Source organism: Malania oleifera, chromosome 7 (assembly GCF_029873635.1).
Source record: "Malania oleifera isolate guangnan ecotype guangnan chromosome 7, ASM2987363v1, whole genome shotgun sequence".
In the NCBI taxonomy this organism is placed as follows: Eukaryota; Viridiplantae; Streptophyta; class Magnoliopsida; order Santalales; family Ximeniaceae; genus Malania; species Malania oleifera.
Window position 1 is genome coordinate 21,099,499 of NC_080423.1, and position 17,235 is coordinate 21,116,733.

The 17,235-nt window shown below is 34.6% G+C and overlaps 1 protein-coding gene across 1 annotated transcript in view; it reads left to right on the plus strand.

The window, feature by feature from the left end:
- Positions 1-1,530: 1,530 nt before the first annotated feature.
- The window catches only part of LOC131160038 (iron-sulfur assembly protein IscA-like 2, mitochondrial), a 35,386-nt gene continuing 19,681 nt past the window's right edge, over positions 1,531-17,235 (plus strand). The window contains exon 1 of the mRNA XM_058115324.1: positions 1,531-1,794. Within this exon, the coding sequence (XP_057971307.1) occupies positions 1,642-1,794 (153 nt within the window). The 5' untranslated portion in view covers positions 1,531-1,641. The remainder of the gene's footprint in view (positions 1,795-17,235) is intronic.

Consider the following 17,235-nt stretch of genomic DNA (forward strand, 5'->3'; position numbering starts at 1 on the left):
TGATGCCTAAGGAATGACAACTCAGTTTGTCTCTGGGCTTTGTTCCTTTCATTTTGTGATAAACTGATAATATTGAATTATTTTTATGTTCCTTGTGTCGTTTTTGCCTTTGTTGATCAATGTTTTAATGTTGATACTCTAATGCAGATATAGCTAATAAATGTATAATTGTAGATGAAATTTATTTGTTGCACGTGCATAAATGATTTCTATAATTTCACTTTAAATTAAAAATACCTCAAGATTTGTCATCTAAAAGGAGAAAAAAAAAAGGCCTAAATAAATATTTGTTACATTAATCAATTAACATTTCCTTGCCTATCTTAGGTTTTTTGAAATTGCTGTATCATCATGTTGCATATGTGTCGCGTCTCAGTATTGATGCTTCTTAGGTCACAATTTAGTAAACCATGCTCAAAATTTCACTTTGATGTGAAAAAGTAAATAACACTGTGTCCATTAATTATGATTATAAATTATGAAAGCATATGGGAAATTGTGTCTTTAAGCAAAGATTTTAGTGCTGAAAAATTATATTGTTTTTTTTTTTAAATAAATAAAACCATTGAAACCTCTTTCTTCTTTCAATGTTTTAACGTGTTTTTTTTTTATATTTAAAATAGAACACATAAAAACTGCAATCTAAGTTAGGATGCAGGTGAACTAAGCCAAGTTTATAATAAATATTACAACTTGTTTACTAAATTCTCAATGAAACTTGAGCTTGATTGAGCATATTCAAGTTTGGATATATTGTTCATTTTTGTTTATCAACAAAGTATTAACATTTTAAACAAACAAACTTGATAATTTTACAAACAAATAATGCATAAAACTTCACGTATTAAATTATATCAGTATGAGAATCTAATAGTTGTATTATAACAAATATGCATCGTAAACCAAACTAAGCATTGTATTTCCACCAACAAGTTTTAAACAAGTACATAACCGAGCTCTGAATATAAATGGGCGTGCTCATGAACATGTTCATGAGTTAAACCAAGCCAAACTTTAGAATGTTTAGATGTGGGCTGTTTGTTACATTAACTATACAAAAAAATCATGTTTTATATGAACAAGTCCTTGTTGAGCAAAGCATCCGGAGCATCATATTATCATTAACAACTTTGTTTTTCTGCAGTTTTTTCTCATAATTTTAGTAAGGGCTTGGTTTTTCTTGTACTTATAAATTTTGCTGAGGAATAGTTTGGTGATAAATGATTTCATGGTTTGAAATTTATTTAATGTTGAAACCCTGCAATTTAGTTCACAAGTGACCATTGATCTAAACTTGATTTTCATGATAGCTTTAACATCTATCTTCTTAAAGCTATTTTAGGAATTTTTGAACTTTAAAGAATACGACTTTATCAATTAAGTTGTTAAAGTTTATAAATTACATTCTGACAGATAAAAGAGAAGTTTATGGTCAATGGGCAGCAGTTGTATAAGTTACATTAAAGGCACATCATAGATAGTTGGATTTTATACCTTACTTTCTTCAACCTCGAAAATATTGAGAAATTAGCAGGGATCAGGAAGCAAGAGCAGCTGATTGCTGAAAGTGAATTGTTGCTGGTGACAACGATGTTTTGAGACAACAAAGTGAGGACAAGGCAATATATACAATTATAAACAATGTCAAGATCAATGATTCAGCGTTTCACCCCATTCTTCACAGCTCGGCTTCGTCACAACCATAGACTCCTCAGCTCTTCTGCCTCTCTCCACCAATCTCCTCCTACTTCTCCAAATATTGATTCTGTTCAGATGACTGACAATTGCATTAGAGTATGTCTCTCTCTCTCTCTCTCTCTCTCCCCCTCTTTCTCTCGCTTGATGCTTTCTGTTAAGAGTCAATTTCATTCTTATAATGTTTTTTAATCTTTCAATTTGTCAGTTCATGTAGTTTCTTTGGTTTGGGTATCAATGCTTTTTGCGGAAAATGTAAAAAAATTTATGTTTCATTTTTTTTTTTTGGCCTAAAAAATGTATGTTTCATAAAACAATTTATTTGTCTTAATTTTTTGACAACAGAAAAATTTGTTGAAACTAAACATATTTGCGGTAGGTTAAGCGTAGCTCTTATAGAAGATAAGGGAGGGACGACTCAGATGGTTTGGATGCTTGCAACATAGGCCGCATAGTGCCCTGGTGGGGAAGAGTGATTTAGTTATTGTGAGTGGTAGGCGTAGACCTAAAGTAACGTGGAATGAGATGGTGCGTAAGGATTGTCCATGATCGCATAAAATTGTTGAAGGAAATTGTCCATGATTGCCTAAATTGGCGGAAAAGGACTCACATAGCCGACCCCAGCTAGTGAACTTAAGGCTTGGTTTGTTGTTGTTGTTGTAGAAAAATCGTTGAAACTGAAAGAGAAGAGATTACAGAGAAATAGGATGAGGCATCCCCCAGACATCCCTACTGCCACCCGCCCCCCCCAAACAAAAAAAAAGAGGGAGAAAAAAAGAAGAAGAATCTCAAAGAGTTACATCAACAGTGCCTTCCGGTCCCTATGGATATTGGACAGCGATAGTTGATAGACCACAAAGCCCAAAAGAATGCACCCAAGAGGAAGCCAAAAAAGTGACTTTCTCTCAAATCAAGTTCCGAGAAGTTTTCTAGTCTTTAAAAATCCTAGCATTCCTTTCAAGCCAGTGGCCACTAAGTAGCAAAACCAGGGCAAAACCAGAAGTTTCTCCTTCTTCTATCCTTTCCAGAACACCAAAATTTTGCTGCTAAGAACTTGTGAATAGGCAACAGAGCCACCCAATCCTTGCCAATAAAGGAGAACAAATTGTTCTGCAAAGGCCGCACCACCCCACATTGCAGAAACAAAGGGCAATTTGTTTCATTCTCCTTATGGCACATCAATGCATACATTGCGCCTAAGAACCTTATGAGGTCTCCTAGCCTGAAGCAAGTCATTTGTATTAACCCTGTGAACAACCAAGGTCCAAATGAAAACTTGAATTTTGAAACGAATTTTATCCTTCCACGCAATTTGATCTAGATGGAACGTATTAGGATTTAAAGATTTTGTATAGATGATTGGAAAAAAAAAAAAAAAAAAAAAAAATTTGAAGAAGGACCCTGAAGAATGCCCAATCCAAAGTTTAACATCCCTCCTCATATTAGGATTAAAAGAATTCAAAGCACCCAAAAGGAAAGCGAGCTCATCCGCCTCTCTTATTTGAGAATCTTAAAAAAATGGAAGTCCCAAGACACAAGACCCCTCTCAAAAGAATAAAAATCTGAAATTGTTGCATTATGTATGGAAGACAATCTATACAAGCATGGCCCTAAAAATTCTAACGAAGTCTTGCCCACCCAAATATCCTCCCCAAGACAAACCCAATCACCAATGCCCACAGTGAAACGAGTGAGGGGAAAAAAATAATTGGATTGGGAAACACATTTCGAGGGCTTCACATGAGTGACAATACTGCTCCCCTTTGTATCCCATCCATTCATGTGAATACCATACTTTATTACCTTGTGTCATAAGGAGCTGAACTCTAAGGGGAATCTCCATAATTATTTTCCTATCAGGGAGATGCTCTTAGAAACCACATCACCGAGCCCAAGACTACCCCCACCTTTTTTTTTCCCTAATTTTAATCTACAACTACCTCCCAGAAAATAAGGAGATCCCTCTTGTCCTCCCCATAATTGGACCATAAAAAATCTCTCATTAATTCCTCCAACTTCCCAGCCTCTTTCATGGGAATTTTAAAAGGGAATAAAAAATAAATCGGAATATTAGAGAGTGAAGCACTAACAGTAGTAATCCTACCGCCCTAAAGAGAGAGATAAGCCTTCTTCCAGCCCTCTAGACGTAATGTTACTACCTAAAGGAAGGCCAAGATACAAGATAGGCCTAGCCAGAATATCACACCTTGCTAGAGATCTAAAGCCCTGTAACTACATATATCCAAATTAATACCTTCTAAGCCACTCTTAGACAAATTATCTTTTAACCCCAAATTCATCTTTAAACTTCTTAGCAAGGTAAGAACCTTACAAAATTTCTCAACACTGTTTTCTAAGGAAAAAAAACATATCATCAGCAACTTGCAAGAAACACAAACCTAGTCAAAGCATCAATAACCAGCGTGAACAAAAATGGAGATAATGCATTTACTTGTCTTAAACCCTTGGAAAGCCCAAACCAATCCCTAAGCTGGCCATTAACTATCACCGACATATAAGAAAAACTGAGACATCCTTTGATCCATCTACATCATAGAGGCCCAAAGCCCTTTTTAACTGAAACATTTCTAGGAAACCTCAATTGACCATATCATAGGCTTTTTCAAGATCTAATTCGAAAATAATGCCCTTTTTACCTCTTTTTTTTTTTCCATGACCTCGACCACCTCATTTGCTGCCAGAACTGCATCTAAGATTTGTCTCTCTTTCACAAAAAGCGGCTGGGCAATAGATATGGTTTTCCCAAGACCTCCCTAGGTCTCTTCGACAAGACCTTAGTAAGGATCTTATAGATACTAGTCACAAGGCTTATCGTCCTAAATCATTCTCTCTCCTTGACCTCTCCTTTCTAGGAATGAGAGTGGAAGTAGGATTAATGCTCTTACACACTACAACATTCCTATGGAATTCCCCAAGGAACCTCATCACACCATCTTTCAACATGTCCAAACACTTCATTTGTCCTAATGGATATTTACTTTTAATTTTTTTAAAAAAAAAAATTGGTATCCTCAAGTAAGCTTTAATTAGCAATTTCATTATTGATTAGGTACATTAAGATTTGCATTTTAAAGAGTGGGAGTGTTTGCCTTCTTCCAGTACTTCTTGGGTCTCCTTATTTTATGAGATTCTAGGTTTGTTTCTAGAAATTATAGTCTTTTGTGGTTCGTTTACTCTTTTTGGTTTCTTAGAGTTTCATAAGAAGGGTTATTGGTCGGTTTTGTCGATTAATGGGGGTTCTAGCATGGTCTTAGATCTTTGGTATGGGAGGAGTTTTTCTATCTGTTTGATTTTTACGCCAAATTGGGTTATGCCATGTGATTTTAATGTCATTATATTTTCTTTTGTAAGCAAGGAGGCTCTAGGGTTTCTTCTAGTGTCAAGTCTTTTTATAATATAATTAGAAAATGTGGGTTGTGGGATTTTCATCTGGCTAATGATATACTTACCTAGTCCATTGAGAGGGTTGGTCTATGGCTGATTGTGGTTAGATAAATTTTTATATTGTAGTGAGTGGGGGGATGTTTTTAGTGATATTTCTAGGAGGTTTTAGATAGACTCGTCAATGTCGTCATTCTTTCTTTCTCTTGTCGAGGAAGGGAGGAGTTTTTCCTTTGAGGGGTGGGAGGATTTTAGGTTTATGAAAATATTTGATGTTCTTAAGCGAGGCTTTCAAGAAGAGTTTGGAGGTGACTTCTAGCTTTGCTACTACTGTGGATCTGGGTATTCTTTAGTGGCCTTCGACTTATTTAAGAGTTCCTATAGGCTATAAGTGGTAATCCTCACTTTGAGGTCTTGTGAGTTGCTAAGATATCTATTTGTAAGTGCTTTACTGCATGGAAGAGCACTGTTTATTCCATGTATAACCTTAATACGCACTTGACTTTCTTTGATTCTGTTCTATTTTTCCTCTAAGGTTCCTGTAGGGGTTGCATTCAAGTTGGAGAGGATTATGAGGGACTTTCTTTGTTCAAGTGTAAGAGAGAGGAGGGACCATCTTGTGAGTTTGGAGGTTATTGGTAGGTTTGAGGAAGATGAGGTTTGGGTCTTGGTAACTTGGTGTGTAAAACATTATCCTTATAGGTTAGTGGTCATGGTTTTTCCCTTTGGAAACTAATCCTCTTTGGCATATAGTAATGAAGAGTAGATTTGCTTGTACATAAATGGGCGAGATGCTAATATAGGTGCTAGAATTTCCTATGAAAGAGGATAGAAATTCATTTCGCAAGTTTCTAACATTTTATTTCTTGTATGAAATATAAAGTCGTCGATGGATGTCTTAGTTTTGTGAGGATCTTTGGTTTGAGGAACATTGTTTTTGAGTTGCTTTTCCTTCTCTTTTTCATCTTGCTTTGCATTATGGTGCTCCTGTTTCTTTATTTTTTATTATTGATGGTGGTTGTACTTCTTGGGATTTTCATTTCTGAAGGAATGTTAATGGTAGGGAGGCTGAGGAGCTTACTTTGCTTCTTAGTTTGTTGGAGTCCTTTTGTTATTCCTATTTTGGGGATTTCAGGCTCTCTAGAGTTTAGATGCTTGTAGTGTATTCTCTTGTAAGTCTTTTCTCTTGTTAATTAGTTGTAGAAAGCAAAGATTCCTTCTAAGGTGAAGGGTTTTTTGGATTTATGCATGATGTTTTGTGCCTCATCTGTTTCTTCATTTTTCGATGTTGGAGTTCATGGACCAAGCTTTTTGGTTTATTCAGATATTGTTTGGTGTGCACTAGCACTTTTTAAGGAATTTGGTAATTGAGATTCGAGAATCTACTATAGGAATTGTCGGAATTGGAATGGTTGATTCCCATTCCTAACATTTTTTTTACAATAATCTAATTCGATTGTCATTCCATGCAAGAATGGGAATCTCCCTTTTGCCTACGTTTTGATTCCTATCTCTTAGTTTGGAATCAAACCTTGATTCCTGAAAATACAATTACCATACTCATGATAATGCATATACATACACGTGTGCCTACATAAACAATATTAATATTGTGATATCATTAAATATAAATATATAATAATATATTTTACTATAAATATTAAACGATCGTTGTTGATATTTATTATATATAATATTCTTATAACCCATACAAATTAATAGAATAATATTGAATATTAAAATATTATGATATAATTGTGGTATGATTATTAATTTATTATATTATTATTTATAATCTTAAAAATAAAATAAAATATTTTTAATATACAAATATTATAATCATTATTATTAATATGTATATTATATATAATAACATTATAACACAAAAATTAATAGAATTATATTAAATTATAAATATTATGATATAATTTTTTAAATTTATTATATAATTTATATATAATCTTAAAATAAGATAAATATTAATTATTAATATCATTAAGACAAATTAATAATAGTAAAATTAATAATGATATGATATACAAATGAATATAATACTATTTTGTAATAAACGATAATGGTGTGGTTGTTGTTTTATTATATTATTATTTTATATTAAATAATTTATTATGTTATAACATTATAATATTTGAGGTTTTATTTACATTTAATAAATTACATATTAAAAATATAATGATTATAAAGTATAAGATAAAAGTAATATTAATAATATAATTATAATTAAATATTAATAACAAAAAATATGATAAAATATAATACAACAACAACAAACAACAAACCCAAGCCTTAAGTCCCACTAGGTGGGGTCTGCTATATGCATGGTTTTAAATCGCGGTAGCGGGTAGCGTAACGTAACGGTAACAGGTGTAACGGGAAGCAGGAGTAGCGGATGTTACATAACGGGAAGCGGGTGTAACGGCCGTGAATTTTTTTGAAGCATGCACAACCTTGTGCATATTAGCATACTTGCATGTTTTAAGCTTTTGGCCATTCTTAGAAAGGGTTTTAGTGTATTTTGGACCCTTTAGTTCGAGTAACTAAGTTATTTGGTAAGGGCAACAAATTTACATTTGTTTTAAACCATCATTGATAGAAAATTACGTGTGTGCGCATATTTATACTTCTAATTGTTCTTATCTGTGATAAATTCTTATGTGTGCTAAATGAATTAATAAAATAAAATACATTATACACTCCATTAGTCTATTAGACACATAAGACATACGAATAATATAAATATAAAATAGCTAGAAAAGAAAGAAGGTTGAAGTTGAAAAATAAAGAACATAAATATCACATTACTAATATTATTAAAAAAAAATTCATAACAAGTTAGTATTTTGAAATTGTTAATTTATGCATCTATTGTGAGTATTTAAAGAAAAATTAAATTTTGTATCATTGTCATCCTCATTATAATCTTTTCCCCCTCTTGCCACTTGGTATATTGAGAATGATATATGAAAGAGAGAGAAAAAGTGAGAAGAAAAAGTAAAAAATAAAATATATTTTTGGTGTAATAGTCCTGTAGCGGTTACGTAACGGCCGTAGCGGCCTTTACGTAACGGTCGCGGTCCGTAACGGCCGCTACGGCCGTGATTTTTCTTCCCACCGATTTCGCGGTGTGTAACGGTATCGGTAACCCAAAAAACCTTTACGTAACGGCGTTACGTAACGGTCGCGGCCTTTATTTAAAACCATGGCTATATGAATCCTTTTCTGCCAATTTATGCGATCATGTACCATTTCTTTTGACAGATTTAGGAATATTAAATCCTTACTATCTCCTTCCAAGTTATTTTAGGTCTACCCCTACCTGTTCTACTACCCCCTACAGTAACTAACTCACTCTTCCTCACTAGTGCACTATATGGCCTACATTGCAAGTGTCCATACCATCTGAGTCGTCCCTCCCTTATCTTATCTTCTATAGGAGCTACACCTAACTTACTGCGAATATGTTCATTCCTTAATTTATCTTTCAATGTTATACCACTCATCCTTCTAAGCATTCTCATCTTGGCAACTTTTACTTTTTGGATAAAATATAATATGCAAAGTATATTCAACTAAATGATTATCAGAATGATTTTATTGTTAAAAACTATTAATTATATAATTTAACAAAATAATATTATATAATAATTATATATTTATAATATTATTATTATATATTAAATTAATTATTAATCGAAGTAAAATTTTTTTATACTATATTGTCATAATTGATAAACTAGACTCATTTCTGATTCTTATGTCTATATATGTCAAATACTATAATACAATTTCAATTCCGATTCTGTGCTGAACCAAACATATAAGAGGAATCTGACATTCTATTTCTGATTCCAGTTGATTCCGATTCTGATTCCAACTGCGAAAATACTACCTTAGAGGTTTTGAGAGCCCTAAGGATGAAAGGAGGTTATAGTGCTGGGCAGTTTTTGTTGTTGTCTGGATGCTTTAGTTATAGAGAGAGATGCTTATATTTTTCTGATTGCATTCTGCTCTGATTTGATTTGGCATTTGATTATCTTTTTTGCTTTACTGTGGGTTCTTTATTCGGATTGTTTTGGCAGTGTTGGTTCCTTTCATATTCAACGTGATTGGAAGGCTTTCACAGCCTGTTTTCTCTCTCTTGTATGTGCTTGTTTCTTTCTTGTTGTTTGTCTGTTTTGTATGAGGTTGATTTCTTTTCCTCCTTGTATATTATTTATTCTCTTAATAAAGTTTCTTTTTATATTAAAAAATTGAATGTGGAGGTCTTGATAAGGTGTGGATTAAGAAGGCTACCATTTTGAAGGAGATTTGCTATTTAGCGCACTCAGGAAAGAAACAAGGAAAGCAAGCACTCTGGGAAGCATGTTTACAGTCAAAGGGTTGAAATCAGGCAGATGGAAGGGGTGGGCTCTTTCACTAGAATCAATCCTCTGGTCTGACTTCCTTTCTCTTTAATCCTCTTATAGTCAAGGTAGGTAAGCCAGATTATTTGGAGGATATGGGCTATCTTTCTTTAAATGGCCGTGAGGAGAGTCTCTTGAGAATGATCTGGAGGTTTTGCTGTTAAGGAAGATATGTACAGTAGACACAAGTTTGGTCAAATAGGCTACGGTGAGAAATTGGGATTGTAGGTTTTTTATTAGGGTAGCCAATGAATGGTGAGAGGTTGGATTGATGCCCTCCCCGGTCCTAAAAAAGGACCATTCTATTTGGGTGAATGGTTTTAGATCTATTAGTTTCACAACTAGTGTTTATAAGATGGTTTTAGATCTTTTAGTTTCACCACTAACTTTTATATGATTACTAGTTGGTCCTTGGCTAGTACGGTGATCACTGCCATATAAGGATGGATTAGGTTCTAACCTTGTGAAGCTCCTTTTATGAGGCAAAACTGTGGGGCCCAATGAGCTGAAGTGGACAATACCTCACCATGTGGGTGGGTGGGTGGATGGATGTATCCTACATAGAGGTGTAGGTCCCACACAGAGGTGCAAGCCACTCTTACGTGGACATTAGGAATTAGAGGAGCTTGCACAACTCCATGTCATGTGTGTCCTAGGGAGATCTTGGTTAGGATGGATGATATCAACCCTTCATGAGGCCCAATAGGTCAAAGTGAACAATGGGTTTGGCTCAGACTGGGACATTACTTGCGCATGAAAATGAAGTTCTATTGTCTATTTATCTATTTTATATTAAAAATACATTGTTATTTTTCTAAAATTATGCGTCATTAAATTTAATAAATAAATCTTCTGCGGGTTATTTTAAATTTTAAATGACTTAATTTTTTTTTCGTTTGTTTTTTGATTACAAAAGTAGATATATTAAGAGAGAGAGAGAGAGAGAGAGAGTATGAAATCCTTAGGAAAAAAAAGAAGAAGAAGACAGAACAAAACTAAAAAAAAAAAATTAAAAAATAGAGAAATAAATTAATCAAGAAAACCCTTCTTCAAGCCCTTCCCATCATAATTTGCCAAGCAGTTCAAATTTGCTAATTCCCTTTGACCTGATTTTACCTTAGATTACCACCAGCGTGCTGGACTTCATTTCATCCACAATCATACAATCATAAATTCAGTTTATCCAACAAAAGCTGAGTTTGAAAACCCTTCCTAGAAGTCTCTTCAACTAGTGTGGGTAAAATTCCATCATTACCATTTGCTTATTCACTTTTTTTTTAAACAAAAGAAAGTATGTTAGATGGAAAGAATAGAAGGCACAAAGTGGGGACAAGGAGTCCACCAAATAGAAAAGAAGAAAAAAAATAAAAGAAAATAAAAACCACTGGGTCCCAAAAAAACTAAGCAAAATTAACTAAGCAACCCCCTTTCCAAACTCTTTCCATCATAATTTACTGAACTTTTCAAATTTGCTAATTCGCTTTGACCCTTCACCTTTCAACTTTGCCACCATCCAAACGCTTTATGTTTCCTCCAATATCGTCAGCTTTAAATTCATTTTGTCCATTGAACTTTCCTCCACTGGTGTGGGTAAAATTCCATCCCTATGCCAAAACTGATTTGACTCATCATTATCAAAAATGGAAACACCCTCCAGACCTTCCAAAGGGGGACCATTTGCTAATAAACTGTACCATCATTTTCAAAAAATACTAATCCTTTCCAATCCTTCCAAAGGAAGAGGTGGCACATATATTAAATCCCCAAGATGATCAGAAGAAGAATCAGAAGTACAGACATGCTGACCTCGAATCTCGAATCTCGTCCAACAGCAAACCCCCACCACGTTCAAAATCACTGATGCCTTCACTATCATTGTCTGAAGCTTCCCCCAACTTCTTTTTTTCCTTGCACATATTCACCCTTTTGTAGAAACACCCTTATGAACAAGTGGATTTTCCATTTTACTTAAATTTCCACCTAAATCTCTCTTAAGAACTTCTCTAGTTTTCTCACTAGAAGAATCTTTACTATCTTAATTTTTTTTCTGCAATTCAAGACCCAACTGCGCTTCCGTTCGATGAGCATAGACTTTTTGACCCCTATATTAACAGAATTTACTCCTTAATGGCATAATTTTCCTCTAAACCCACATAATTTACTCCTCAATTTTTGAGGAACCTTTCTCTCATCTCCATCAGACAGCCCACTGAATATCCTCTCAACTAATGGGGAAGACTTTCCCTCTAAGAGAGCAGAATCATCAACCAACCCAAAACTGCTGCTTTTAACCTCTTGGTTGCCACAAACCTGCTTTGAAGTGTACTCTTGGATTAGTGTCTTGATTTTGCTCCAAAGCTCTGTCAGTTCAGGAACCTCTTTGAGAACTGGAGAAGAAATTTGGGCCTCCTTATCCTCTTTTGGCATGCTCTGTCTCTGTGCTTCAGAATTTGGATCTTTGACCTGCCCATTAACATGATCCAGCAAGGAAACAGCTGGGTCGTGCTTTTTTCATTAAATAGGCCCAAAATGGTTTCTTTAAACTGAGCATGGGCCTGCTCAATAACCTTGTTCAAGATGGTGAGGTTGGATTCTGGTTACCCTTCTGCTTTTTAATGTTGAACCTAAACTTGGTTTGTAGCCTCTAGAGAAGAGGAGGGGCGGGGAGGGGGGTTAGTTTGAGGCAAGGGTCATTTATTTCCTTTTTTGTAAAAAAAATTATCCTGGTTTCTGATGTTTTAATTGGGATGACTGATAAGGTAGTTGATGTAGGTTTTGTTCAGATTCTTTCAATGGGAAGGGTAAGGTTGTTCTATCTTTCGCATTTGTAGTTTGTGATGGCTATTTTTCTTTCATGTCTGAGGATAGGTCCTGTTCTCTTCCTTTAATATTCATGTTATTTTTTTACAAATTTTTTAGTCAGTGTTGGGTTAAATATCAATTTTAGTAAGTGTGGTTTAGGTGCAATCAATCTGAGCGCAGATATGACTTACTTTTACCATTCTTGTGGGTTGTGGGGTTCTGCTATAGCCTATGTCTTATTTAGGAGTCTTGATAGGTGATAATTCTTGGTCTTTTGCAGTTTTGGGATCTAATGGTTAAACTACTTTGATTGAATGTGGGTAAGAGGAAGGATCAACTTGTTAGTTGGGAGGTTATTTGTTTGTCCAATGTTTAAACGGGGGGGTCAAGTCTTGGAAATTTGGCGTCTAATAGCGTTGATGTTTACAGAGTTCTCCTTTGGAAACTAAATCTCCTGGTGGCAGAAAGTAATAAACAGTAAATTTGACTTGCAAGAGGATGGTTGAGACACTAATATTGGAAATAGACTTTCTCATGGGAACCCATGGAAACTCATTTGGCAAATTGCACATCTTTTCATTCTATGTATCAAGTACATGAGGTTGGTCCTTGAATTCATTTTTGGGAGGATCTTTGGTTAGGGGAGCATTGCTTTTCTCTTATTTTTCCATCTCTTTTTTGTTTTTTGTCTTACCACATGCTATAGTGTGTGTGTTCATTCTGCTTGATCCGTAGTGGGGATTTTGTGTTTCATGGGATTCCGCCAATTCGCAGGAATTTTTTTTCTTTTTTGATAGAAGATAATTTGTTAAGACTGGAAAAAAGGAGTGCATAATACGGAGGACAAGGAATATTCTCCACTAGCTAGATAAGCTTTAAAAAAACTATAGACAACAAGCTCTGGGCATTTTCTTGGGGTTTGGAAGCCGTCTGGTTTTACATTATCTTTTGCAAACATTGTTGAAAAGAACAGCATAGGTCTGTGCAATCCTAAATTTTTCTTCTCCTTTGTAGAGCTTGGGACTGAACTAAAGGTGAACAAGGCACCTTGTATGAGGGGGCTCTCGCCTTTGGCCTCCCTACTCCTAAAACTTCCCCTGTAACCAAAGCTAACGTTTACAGTCCCTTTACTTCCTGCAAAGGACCCTCCATGGCAGTTGAAGGGTCTTCATCCTTCTGGAAAAAACCCTGCAACTAAGCCCCATTCCCAGGTCTTTGATTCTAGCGATGCTGAGAAGGAACCAGGTTCGGGGCCTTCATTATTGAAGGTTGATGCCACTGTTCTAACTTTAATTCCAGCTCCTTCAAACAACCCAGAGGCCTTTCAATCCACCCTCATTCCGGCTGATACCCAGGAAAACCCCAACTTTGAAATGTTGAATGGTTTAGACCCAGAAAGCATGCTTTTTGAGGAGCATCTCTCTGAGTGGGTGTTACGGAAAATGAAAAATTATCAGTAAAGCTATTGGTGTGTCTTTCAATGGCTTTGAAGATATGGTTTTGAAATTGTTTGAAGAGATTGAGAAGAAGAGAAGAGAAGAGAGGAGGCGCAGCTTAGCTTCAAAATATCTATGGACAGCAACAAGAAACTGGACACGAACTGGGAGCTGAAACTCCTAGAATGTACAATAAATTATGATAAACTGGGTGGATGCACCGATTTGGTGGAGGCGAACAATAGTGGGGTGTGCACTACTAACCATGTTAAAGAAACTCATTTTCTGGAATGTGAGGGAATTAGATGACAAAGATAAAAGGAGGCTAATCAAATCATTTCTTAAAGAATGGATAGGTGACATTGTCTGCTTAAAGGAAACTAGAGTGGAAAATATGGATTAATTCTTTGTTAGAGATATTTGGGGACGGGAGAATTGTGGATGGATCTCCCTTGGTGTTGTGGGCAATGTAGGAGGCATCCTCATTTTGTGGAATCTCAACGTGGTGGAGATAACTCCGCCTGTGATGCACTTAATGTCCTAATCTTTTCACACACAACCGGCCCCAAGCCCCGGTAAAGGAGGAAGGTTGTGTTAGGTAGCTGACACCCAGTGTAAAATTTGTTAGATCACTATGGTATGAATCCTTACCCGAATAGCGCCCCCCTATGAGTGATGTGTTGCACTTGTACCACTTGGGTGTAGCGAAAGTGGGTGAGGGTGGGCTAAGTCGTTGCCCTGAAGCGATGCGCCATGTCAGCATCCTGGTACCATGTCAAATATGCAAGATTTCTTGCATCATTCTAGATGTGGGCAAGTAAAGAAGTTAGTTCAGGAGACTAGGATTAGATTAGAAACTTGGAATATAGGGACACTTATGGGTAAAAGCATGGAAATTGTGGACACAACGATTAGAAGAAAAATTAATAAAATCTGCCTTCAAGAAACTAAGTGCGTGGGGGAGAAAGCTAGAGAAATTGATAAATTAGGATTTAAACTTTGGTACACAGGAAAAGAAAAACATAAGATTGAGTTAGGAATTATTGTAGACGAAAACTTAAAAATAGCATTGTAGATGTAAATAGAGTGGGCCATAGAATTATAAAAATCAAGATGGTTTTAGGCCAAGAAATAATAAATATCATTAGTGCTTATGCTTCTCAAGTAGGCTTAGCAGAAAATCTTGAGAGAGGATTTTGGGAATATATGGATAGTATTATACAAGGCATATTAGGGACTAAGAAAATATTCATAGGAGGAGATCTAAATGGATACGTTGGAAGGGATCATAAAGGTTATGAGAGGATATGGATATGGAGACAAAAAATGAGTCCGGGGAGATGGTCTTAGACTTCGCTATGTCATATGATTTTATTACAATGAATACTTGCTTTAAAAAGAGAGAAGAACACTTTATAACCTTTAAAAGTGGACTAAATTAAAGTCAAATGGATTTTTTCTTAACTAGAAGGGTAGATTGTTTATCATGCAAGGATTGTAAAGTTATCCCTAGTGAAAGCTTGACCACACAACATATAGTCTTAGTGTTAGATATAAATATTACAAAATGGAAGAGAAAGGATAAAATAAACTAGGTGGTGGAGTCTAAATGGAAAAAATATAATAAAATTTAAAGATAAAATTATCAAAGATGGTGATTGGACTATAGAGGATGGGATAAATACAAATACTCTTTGGAGTAGGATAGCTAGCTCTATTAAAAAGATAGCAAAAGAGATTTTAGGTGAATCAAGGGAAAGATTTTCGAATAGCAAAGAAAGTTGGTGTTGGGATAAAAATGTTCAAAAAACCATAAAGGCAAAAAGAATTTGGTATAAAATGTGGTAAAAATGTAGAAACATGGATAACTTTGAAAGGTATAAAGAGGCGAGAAAAGATGCAAAAAAGACCGTTAGTGAAGTTAAATGTAGAAGATTTAATAATTTGTATAATAGATTAGATACAAAAGAAGGGAAAAGAGATATATTTAAGCTTTCTAGAGCTAGAGAAAGAAAGAGTAAGGACTTAGGTAATGTAAAGTGTATAAAAAGTGAGGATAATATTGTCTTGGTTAAGGAAGAAGATTTAAAATAAAGATGGCGAAGTTACTTTAATAAGTTGTTTAATGAAAACCAAATAGAAGGCTTAAACTTAGAATTGACAAATGCGGAAAAGATTAAAAATATGAGATTTATTCGCAAATTTAGAGTTAATGAAGGTAAGTTTGCACTAAAAAAGATGAAAAATGGAAAAGTTATAGGACCGGATAACATCCAAATTGAAGTTTGGAAATGCTTAGATGATAATGGAATTATATAGTTAACTAATTTATTTAACACAATTATAAAAATTAAGAAAATTCCAAATGAATGGATGAAAAACATTTTTAATACCTATATACAAAAATAAAGGAGAAATTCAAAATTGTAATAATTGTCGTAGAATTAAACTTATAAGCCATATGATGAAATTGTGGGAAAGAGTAGTTGAACAAAGATTAAGGCTAGAAATGAAGGTCTCAGAAAATCAATTTGGTTTTATACCTAGGAGATCTACTACAAAATAAATATATAGTTTAAGAAGATTAATGGAAAAATTTAGGGAAAAGAAGAGGGACTTGGATATGGTATTTATTGTCTTAGAGAAAATGTATAATAGGGTACCTAGGGAAGTTCTATGGTGGGTTTTAGAAAAAAAGGGTTTATATAGTAGGTATATTGATGTCATTAAGGATATGTATGATAGAGTAATGATTAGTGTAAGGACTATAGGTGGAGAAACTAGAGAATTTCCAATCACAATAGGTGTACATCAAGGATCTGCTTTGAGCCCTTATCTTTTTGCTTTAGTAATGAATCAACTGACTAAGAGTACCTAAAATGAGGTTCCATGGTGTATGTTATTTGTAGTTGATATTGTATTGATCGATGAAGTTTGGGGCGGAGTAGAGGCTAAGTTATAATTATGGAAAGAAGCTTTGGAATCTTGAGGATTTAGGATTAGTAGAAATAAGAAAAAATATATGAAATGTAATTTCAGTAATAGTAGGAGGAATATTGGAGACAAAGTTAAACTTGATGATGAAGAAATAAATAGAACTTGTAAATTTTGATACCTTGGCTTTATTATGCAAGTTGAAGTAGAAATTGAAGAGGATGTAATGCATATAGTTAAAGCAAGTTGGATAAAATGGAGAAGTGCTTCAAGTGTGCTTTGTGATTGTAGATTACCCTTAAATTGAAAGGGAAGCTCTATAAAACAGTTATAAGACTAGCTATGCTATATGAATCAGAATGTTGGGCGATGAAGAAATAGAATATCCAAAAAGTAAAAGTTGTTGAGATAAAAATGCATAGATGGATGAGTGGTATAACACTGAAAGATAAATTAAGAAATAAACATATTTGCGGTAAGTTAAGTGTAGCTCCTATAGAAGATAAGATAAGGGAGGGACGACTTAGATGGTTTGGGCACTTGCA